The following is an 8880-nucleotide window of genomic DNA, read 5'->3' as shown; positions in this document are numbered from 1 at the left end:
ACTCTACCCAGGGGGACAGCTTGAGGCTCTGTCTCAAAAAAAAAAAAAAAGGTCTGGTGTGAGAATTCAGGCCAGCACATCAGCTTCCTGCAAGGCCTTGGGCCAGAGCTCACCTAGGCTTGTTGACTTTTCTGGGTCGTAAATTGTATTCCCTTCCAAAAAAACAAACAAAGATCTCCATACTTACACTGTCACCTGTCTCAGAAGTGGCATTTTAATAGCTTTTGTTAATGGTGGCAGCAGCAAGAGAAAGGGGAAAGTCTGCCCTGCCCTGAGAGCAAGGGGCTCAAGCTCCGAGGGGTCATACCAACAGGTCTAACCATTCTTGTTCCACTGAACTGAGGCCAGGAAGGTCCGGATTTCCATGGGCTGTAGCGTGACAGTGGCCGAATCCAACAGATAGGGAGTGGAGTGGGGTGTGGGGCCTGGGGAGGTGCAGGGGTGGGGGTAGGAGTGAAGAATACAGAGCTCCTTTGCCTCACCCCACTGTGCTCCCACCTCTGGGCCTAACACAACAATCCATCCCCAAATCTGTCCCCAGGGCCTCCCAGACCCTTAAACTACTTCCCTGGTCCCAGTATCATGGCCAGGTCCTCAAATCCCCTCTAGTTCCTAGCCATAGTCCTCATACCCTCTGGTTAAGCCCAGTAGTAAAAGACACCCTCCCACCAGTCAATGATGGTGACTGTTGCTCTTAGGACTAAACTCCATCCCAGATCCATTTCAGATCCTTAAGCCCCTAACTTGGATGTGGACACTGCCTCAGACATTCAGGTTCCATACTGGATCCTGGCCAACAATCCTAGGTCTCACATGCAGCCCCCAGCCCCCTACTCCAGGCAGGACGCCATCCCCTACTCTTGAGTCAGGACCTCACCTGACTTCAATGTCCATTTGAGCCTGGAGGCAGAGGCCCGGAGCTGGTTGGCTGCCAGCGTGGTCTCCTGCAGGCGGGTGATGGTGAAGGCGGAGAACATGTCCTGTAGGGAGTAGATGGGTCAGGTTAGTGCAGGCAAAGCGGCTGGGTTTCCCCTGTCCACCGCTCTCTTCCCTCTCTCCAGTCTCTTTTCCAATTCTGCCTTCCTCACCTGCAAGTCCAACGTCACAGGGGAGCTCAGGTTGCGTCCTGAATCCTCCCCCAGGGCAAACTGGTGTTCCAAGCGCAGCAGCAGCATCTCAGGGCCCCAGCGGGCCAGCGTGAGCAGATGCACCGAGGGCGGTAGCTCCCTCCGCAGCCCCGAGTACTGGGGGGGAGGAGGAAGGCGTGACTGAGTTGGAAAGGGGCAGAAAGACTGAGGCAACTAGGGGATCAGGTGATCCCAAGCTGGGGCAGGGTCCCAAGATGAACGCCTCTCCCTGGAAGGGACAAAACTCTTCTGGCCTGAGTGTTAAGGTAACGTTGAAGGCTACTGAGAGCGGGAGAGGTGGGCTAGCCAAGGGGAGGGGTGAGGCAGGACCGCGGAACCTGCAGAGGGAGGGAGGGAGGGAGTGATGAGGCTTACAGTGTAATTGACCTGGCTTTAGCAAGACAGAGGAGGTAGTTAAAGGGATGAGCTAGGACTGTGCCCTGACACAGTCCAGGTGCGTTGGGGCTAGGCAGGGACTAGCTTGGGCATGGGGCTGAGTGAGACTAGTTATAGCCTCCCCAGGGCAAATTAGGGAAGGGGGCAGATCAGATGGTTCTCCGCTGAGCCCTGGAGAACTCATACTCAACAACGCCCCTTGTAGGTTTCATTCTGGTCCTCTCTTTCTGCCCTCCCCTGCTGCCCCTCACCTGTAGGCGTGGAGCAGCCCCAAGGTTGTAGGGGACGCCGCCACCCGGGGCCAGCACCACCTGCGGAGCCAGGACCACCTTCTCTGCCAGCAGACGGTGCCCAGAGGCCGCAGCCTGAAAGGTGTCCAGCAGCACAAGGTGGCGCCCTCGCACCAATGCCCCTGACCCCGACTCCATCAGTGGCTCCCCTATGCCACGTCTGTCATCGTTCACCAGCCTTCGGTGCACCTGGGAGGAGAATGGCCAGGAAAGGGTGAGGGTCGTGAGTCTATCAGGTGTCCTTGGGCCAGAAACTGAGTAAAGGCTTATGAGAATATCAAGAAAAATTAAAGGGTGGGTGGGCAACAGATAAGGATGAAGGTGAGGATCTGGTATGGAGACCCCAGCAGAGGAGGGATCCAACCTAACAAGGGGACTAGGACAGAGGGAAGTAAGTACCTAATGAAGGACCCAGACAGGGCACATTTTGAGGGGGTGGGGGACCCGGGTAGAGATTGGATAAAAGCTGTAGGAAAACAAACATAAGAATAGAGTTCTCAGTTTATTAGGGACCACAAGCAGAAAGCTGGGCCAGAAACAGCCTTCAATATTCAGCAGGATGACTGGGATGGGAGGGCACTGGCTTGGATGGGGAGCTGACCTACTCACCATGAGCTCCAGGGAGCCATCTCTCACACTGCTGCCCCCCTGGGAGCGGTCAGTCAGCACTGTCAGCTGCACTTGCCCATCCTGGGAGGTGAGGGGTGACAATGAGGGGCAGAGGTTCCAGCCCAGCCTCAGGTAGTTAGGAGATGATTTAGATAAAGGGTGGCTCCCAGGCAGCGCCTGTGGCTCAGTGAGTAGAGCGCCGGCCCCATATACCAAGAGTGACTGGTTTCAACCCAGCCCCAGCCAAACTGCAACAACAAAAAAAAGGGTGGCTCCCACTCTGTAGAGGTGAGAAGAGGCAGGATAGGAGCGGTACCGTGATATAAATCCGGCTGTTCACTGGGTAGTAGTTTCCTGCCACCTCCTCCGTCTGGTTCAGGTTCCAGGTGGGTCGATAATTCCGCCTGGGGTTGGGTGATTTGGTCATGTTTGGGGTCTATTTTCCCTACTTCTCACTTTCCCTTCCCCCTCTCCCTCCCACACTCATGTGATCAGAATATTCTTCCACTGCCTCTGGGCCCCAGCACACCACAAGCCACCTTTCTATTCCCTCAGTCAATCCTACCTCCTCTCCAGGATTTCCCGGCCATTGCTGTCTGTGTAGAAACGTTCATTTGTCTTTAGTGGTGTGTCAAAGCGGCTAATGACCTCCTTCCCCCAGGAATCGCTGTAACAGATGGGATGTCAAGGTTATTAGCTTCACCTAAAACCCACTCTGTCCTTGCCCCCACACCCCAGTCCCAGCCTGTACCACTCACATCACAGGTATTGGCCCTACTGTCCACTCCAACTCTAGATGCTGCTGTCCTGGGTACAGGCGAACCACCTGGGAACACCAGGCTGAGAAGTTCTGGTGCACCTCCTGCACCAAGTCTGTCTGTGGACACAGGGCATGAAGGGCAGGTGTTAGCTCACATCTGAGCAGAGGTAAGCCCCGCAAATGTCCCCTTAACCCTGGCTTTGAAACCCATAAGTGCCTTTTTCAGGGTCAACCCCACTAACAGCATGGAAACTTCACCCACCTTCTCCACCTGCCTAGGTGTGATGCACACATTTTCTATTTCAGTCACTGCCACATCATTCTTGATTGTGGCATGAATGCTTTCTGTCCACCATTCTACCATGTCCCCTCTTTAGAACAGGATTCCAGCTTGGCATACGGCTAATTGGAATAAAAACTATATTGTCCAGTCTTTTCTGAGGATATCAGTAGCTGTGTGACCATGCTTTGTTCCCCCATGAAGAGTAACCAAAGTGGTGTGAATACTATTCCTTGACCCTTTCCCTCTGCCCCTGGCTCAAATGCAGATGTAATAACTGGAGGTTTAGCAGCCATCTTGGACCATGAGGTAGAAGCTCAATGTTGAAGAAGGCAGAGCAATGAGAGAAAAAGGGCCTGGGTGGCTGTGGAACCTCCCCACCTTCCCTGGATTGCTCAGCCAGACTTCCTTTTTTTTTTTCTTTTTTGAGACAGAGCCTCAAGCTATGCCCCTGGGTAGAGTGCCGTGGCATCACAGCTCACAGCAACCTCCAACTCCTGGGCTCAAGTGAGTCTCCTGCCTCAGCCTCTCAAGTAGCTGGGACTACAGGCACCTGTGACAACACCTGGCTATTTTTTTGGTTGCAGCCTACATTGTTGTTTTGGCAGGCCCAGGCTGGATTCAAACCCGCCACCTTAGGTGTATGTGGCTGGCGCCTTAGCCACTTGAGCCACAGGCACCGAGCCCAGACTTTCTATTAAAAGGAAAGAAATCTTCAGGCCAGGCACAGTGGCTCACCCCTGTAATCCTAGCACTCTGGGAGGCCGAGGCAGATGGATCGCTGTGCTCAGGAGTTTGAGATCAGCCTGAGCAAGAGCAAGACTGCATCTCTACTAAAATATAGAAAACCTAGCTGGGCTTAGTGACAGGTACATGTAGGCCCAGGTACTTGGGAGGCCAAGGCAAAAGAATTGCTTGAGCCCAAGAGTTTGAGGTTACTGTGAACTATGATGACACAGCACTCTACCCTGGGTGACAGAGTAAGACTCTATCTCAAAAAAAAAAAAAAAAGAAAAGAAAAAAGGGAAGAATCTTTTGTCTTGTTCTTGGTACAGTTAATTTGGGTAACTCTGTTAAAACAAGCAAAACTACATCTTAATATGATGACCCAGGTATGCAGATGTTCACCTCAAACAGAAGCATATATAAAGGTGAGGTTCTTAAATTTGCACACGTGTCACTCTCACCATTATCTGCCCCATTCCCACCATAAGAGGAAACATCAGGGCAGCGCCTGTGGCTCAGTGAGTAGGGCCCTGGCCCCATATACCAAAGGTGATGGGTTCAAACCCAGCCCCAGCCTAACTGCAACAACAACGAATCTGGGTATTGTAGCGGGCACCTGTAGTCCCAGCTACAAGAGAATTGCCTAAGCCCAAGGAGTTGGAGGTTGCTGTGAGCTGTGACTTCACAGCACTCTACCAAGGGTTAATAAGTGAAACCGTCCCAAAAAAAAAAAAGAGAGAGAGAGAGAGAGAGAGGAAACATCAGTGTGAGACCATGAGGAAACCACTGTTTCCAGCCAGAGGCACTCTCAGAAATCCACCCTAAGTGAGACTCATCCATCTTTTTTCTTTTTTTTTTTTTTTTGAGAAAGAGTCTCACTTTGTCACCCTTCATAGAGTGTGGTGGCATCACAGCTCACAGCAACTTCAAACTCTTGGGCTCAAGTGATTCTCTTGCCTCAGCCTCCTGAGTAGCTAGGACTACAGGACCCACCATAACACCCAGCTATTTTTAGAGACGAGGTCTTGCTCTGGCTCAGGCTGGTCTCAAACCTGTGAGCTCAAGCAATCCACCTGCCTCAGTCTCCCAAGTGCTAAGATTATAGGCATGAACCACAGTGCCCAGCTTTCAAGTGTGAACTCTTAAATATCCATCCCAGATATAAACTCTTCTTACTATAGCACTAAGTGACTTTTTTCTTTTTTAATGGAAATAGGGTCTCACTTTGTCACCCAGGCTAGAATGCAATGGCATTATCATAACTCACTGCAACTTCAAACTCCTAGACTCAAGCAATCCTCCTGCTTCAGCCTCCCAAGTAGCTGGGACTACAGGTGTGCACCACCATACCCATCTATGTTGTCCAGTTTGATCTCAAACTCCTGGCCTCAATCCTCCTACCTTGGCCTCCCAAAGTGTTGGGATTATAGGCAGGAGCCACTGAACCTGGCCCTTGGTGAACTTATGAAGCAGCTATAATTGGCTCTCCCCATTTATGACCTAAGTAGGAACATGCCATCCCCTGCCCCCAAATTTCCAGAGCTAAGTATAATCCTGACACCCACAGCAGATGTGAATGCCTTTGCATGTGTCTCCTCAGAAAAGACTCTTATACAGTCACCCATGAATATAAATGCTTGGGAGAATCCTCAAATATTCCTAAGACTCAAGTCTTACTTAGCTACCTTATCTGAAAGAGATGTTAATCCTCCCATCTCCACTCTGCATTCAACCTACCAACCTCCACACTCTCCCACCTCCCTTCCCTTGCTCTACCAAATGCCCACTTGTCATTTCTGGTCACGGACCTTCACCACACGGATCTGAGCCCAGCGTCTCACAGGCAGTGGTTGCGACTGGTTGGGTCTGAAGATGTAAGCACCTGAAACCTGGTCACTCAGCCTGTCGCCCCTACTAGCGAAGTACCTAAAGCAGGGCAGGTGAGAGTCTGGTAAGGGATTCAGGCCCCACACACCACCTACCTTCCCAGGCCCGGTGGTCCTAACTTACGAGAAGAAGGCCTGCTGAACAGGCAGTAGCAGTTTCTTGTCCAGGTTCTCAATCTCCATCAAGAGCCCCGTTTTAGGGTTGAACGTTGCCCGGATGTGCTGGGGAGTAAAGGGTGAGCAGTTGTTGATGACCATTGCCTTAGTCCTCCATCCATCCCAGGGTTCAGGACTAAAGCTTGGAGTCACCCTTATCTCCACCACTCTCACTCTTCACACTTGATCCTAGTAGCAAATCCCCAAAATTTTATGTTCAGCCTTATTCCCAGTCTTCCCACTTTGTGGCCTTCCAGGACTAGTACAATCCCTTCTAGTTTCCAAAATCTCCATGCAGGTCCCCCCCAGTCTATTCCCCACATCAGCCAGAGCAAACTTGGGTATCTGATCCAGGAACCACAAAGTCATGAGACACTTAGGATCCACAGGAATATTTTGACTTCTTTTAGAAGCAGAAGAAAACATGAATATAATAATGAATATATTAGAATATATTCATGGGAGGCACCTGTCCCATATACCCAGGGTGGCAGGTTCAAACCTGGACCCAGCCAAACTGCAACAACAACAACAAAAAATAGCTGGTCATTATGGTGGGCGCCTATAGTCACAGCTACCCAGGAGGCTAAGTCCAAGAGCTGGAGGTTGCTGTGAGCTATGATGCCACAACACTCTACTGAGGGCAACAAAGTGAGATTCTGTCTCTAAAAAAATTTTATATTCATGCCTATCATCCTACCACTTTGGGAGGCCAAGGTGGCTGGATCACTTGAGCTCAGGAGGTGGAGACCAGCCTGAGTAAAAATTGAGAACCCCATCTCTACTAAAAACAGAAAAACTAGATGGGCATTGTGGTGGGCACCTATAGCCCAGGTACTCAGGTGAGGCAAGGGGATTGCCTAAGCCCAAGAGTTTGGGGTTGCTATGAGTTAGGATGCCACACTCTACTCAGGGTGACAAAGTGAAACTCTGTCTCCAAAACAAACAAACAAAAAAAAAAAAAATCCAGGTAGGCCTCATTATAACATAGTCTTTTTTTTTTGAGACAGAGTCTCACTTTGTCACACTTGGTAGAGTGCCGTGGCATCATAGCTCACAGCAACCTCAAACTCTTGAGCTCAAGCAATTCTCTTGCCTCAGCCTCCCAAGGAGCTGGGTGGGACTACAGGCATCCTCCACAACACCTGGCTATTTTTAGAGATGGAGTTTTGCTCTTGCTCAGGCTGGCTGCAAACCAATGAACTCAGGCAATCAACTTGCCTCAGCCTGCCCAGGGTGTTAGGATTACAGGCATGAGCCACCCCGTCCAGCCTTCTACATCTCTTTTTTTTTTTTGAGATAGAGTCTCAAGCTGTCCCCCTGGGTACAGTGCTGTGGCATCACAGCAACCTCCAACTCTTGGGCTTAAGTGATTCTTTTGCCTCAGCCTCCAAAGTAGCTGGGACTACAGGTGACCGCCACAATGCCCAGTTATTTTCTTTGTTGCAGTTGTCATTGTTTTAGCTGGTCCAGGCAGGGTTCAAACCAGCCAGCCTCAGTGTATGTGGCCGGTGCCCTACCCACTGAGCTATGGGCGATGCCTCTTTTTTTGTTTTTAGGACAGTGTCTCTCTCTGCCATGGCATCTGAGCTCTTAACAACCTCAAACTCTTGGGCTCAGGTGAACCCCTTGCGTCAGCCTCCCAAGTACCGTGTTTCCCTGAAAATAAGACCTAAAAATAAGCCCTAGCAGGATTTCTATGCATTTGTTAAATATAAGCCCTACCCCAATAATAAGACCTAGTGATGGGCATGGCTATGCAGATATGCTGCATAGCCATGCCATGCATTTCAGAGCCGAGCAGTAAAGAAGACTGGAATACCTTTTATCTGCCACAGCTCCTTTCTCTGAGCCATTCGCACTTGCACAGGGGCACATGTGGTAACCAGGGTTGCAGGCATCCTATTATGCATGTGAGAACGGCTAGGGGAAAGGAGTTCACGCATCACTAGCACCAGCCCCACCAAGGTCAGCTCCCCCTGTGAGGTTCCAGAAGAAGATAACTTAACTGTATTTGAATAAATGTAGATTGTTGTATTATCCTTAATAAAAATAAGACATCCCCTGAATATAAGCCCTAGTGTGTCTTCTTGAGAAAAAATAAATATAAGATAGTGTCTTATTTTCAGGGAAACACAGTAGCTGGGACTTCAGGAGGCCATCAAAACACCTGGCTAGGATCAGTGCCTGTAGCGCCAGCCACATGAACTAAGGGTGGCGGGTTCAAACTGGGCCAGGCCAGCTAAACAACAACAACAATGGCAACAAAAAAATAGCCAGGTGTTGTGGCAGGTGCCTGTAGCCCCAGCTACTTGGGAGTCTGAGGCAAGAGAATTGCTTATGCCCAAAGGTTTGAAGTTGCTGTGAGCTGGGATGCCATAGCACTCTACACAGGGCAACAACTTGAGACTCTGTCTCAGAAAAAACAAAAACAAAAACACCTGGCTAGTTTTTTCTAGTTTTAGTAAATCCTGGGTCTCACTCTTTCTCAGGCTGGTCTTAAACTCTGGACATCAGGCAATTCACCACCCTACTCTACCCCTGGCCTCTTAGAGTGCTAGGATTATAGCTGTGAGCCACCACACCCTGACTTGCTTGACTGTTTTCACTGTTATAACAACATCATAAAATATAACTTTTTTTTTTTTTT

At 50.2% G+C, this 8880-nt stretch overlaps 1 protein-coding gene across 2 annotated transcripts in view; it reads right to left on the bottom strand.

Annotated features, from left to right (window-relative positions):
• Window positions 1–183: 183 nt before the first annotated feature.
• The window catches only part of MAN2B1 (mannosidase alpha class 2B member 1), a 24984-nt gene continuing 16287 nt past the window's right edge, over window positions 184–8880 (bottom strand). Inside the window, exons 15-24 of one of the 2 annotated variants that reach the window (XM_023518057.1) lie at window positions 6199–6296; window positions 5997–6114; window positions 3181–3299; window positions 2988–3089; window positions 2739–2826; window positions 2423–2503; window positions 1775–2002; window positions 1089–1244; window positions 878–980; window positions 184–425 (exon numbers count right to left, since the gene is read on the bottom strand). In XM_023518057.1, the coding sequence (XP_023373825.1) occupies window positions 316–425; window positions 878–980; window positions 1089–1244; window positions 1775–2002; window positions 2423–2503; window positions 2739–2826; window positions 2988–3089; window positions 3181–3299; window positions 5997–6114; window positions 6199–6296 (1203 nt within the window). In that variant the 3' untranslated portion in view covers window positions 184–315. The remainder of the gene's footprint in view (window positions 426–877; window positions 981–1088; window positions 1245–1774; window positions 2003–2422; window positions 2504–2738; window positions 2827–2987; window positions 3090–3180; window positions 3300–5996; window positions 6115–6198; window positions 6297–8880) is intronic. The other variant, XM_012810186.2, reaches the window with a different exon arrangement.

Source organism: Otolemur garnettii, unplaced genomic scaffold, assembly GCF_000181295.1.
Source record: "Otolemur garnettii isolate 467f Iridium unplaced genomic scaffold, OtoGar3 scaffold00127, whole genome shotgun sequence".
NCBI classification, from domain to species: domain Eukaryota; kingdom Metazoa; phylum Chordata; class Mammalia; order Primates; family Galagidae; genus Otolemur; species Otolemur garnettii.
The sequence above is the reverse complement of the archived record's forward strand: the minus strand, read 5'-3'. Positions and strand labels throughout refer to the sequence as shown.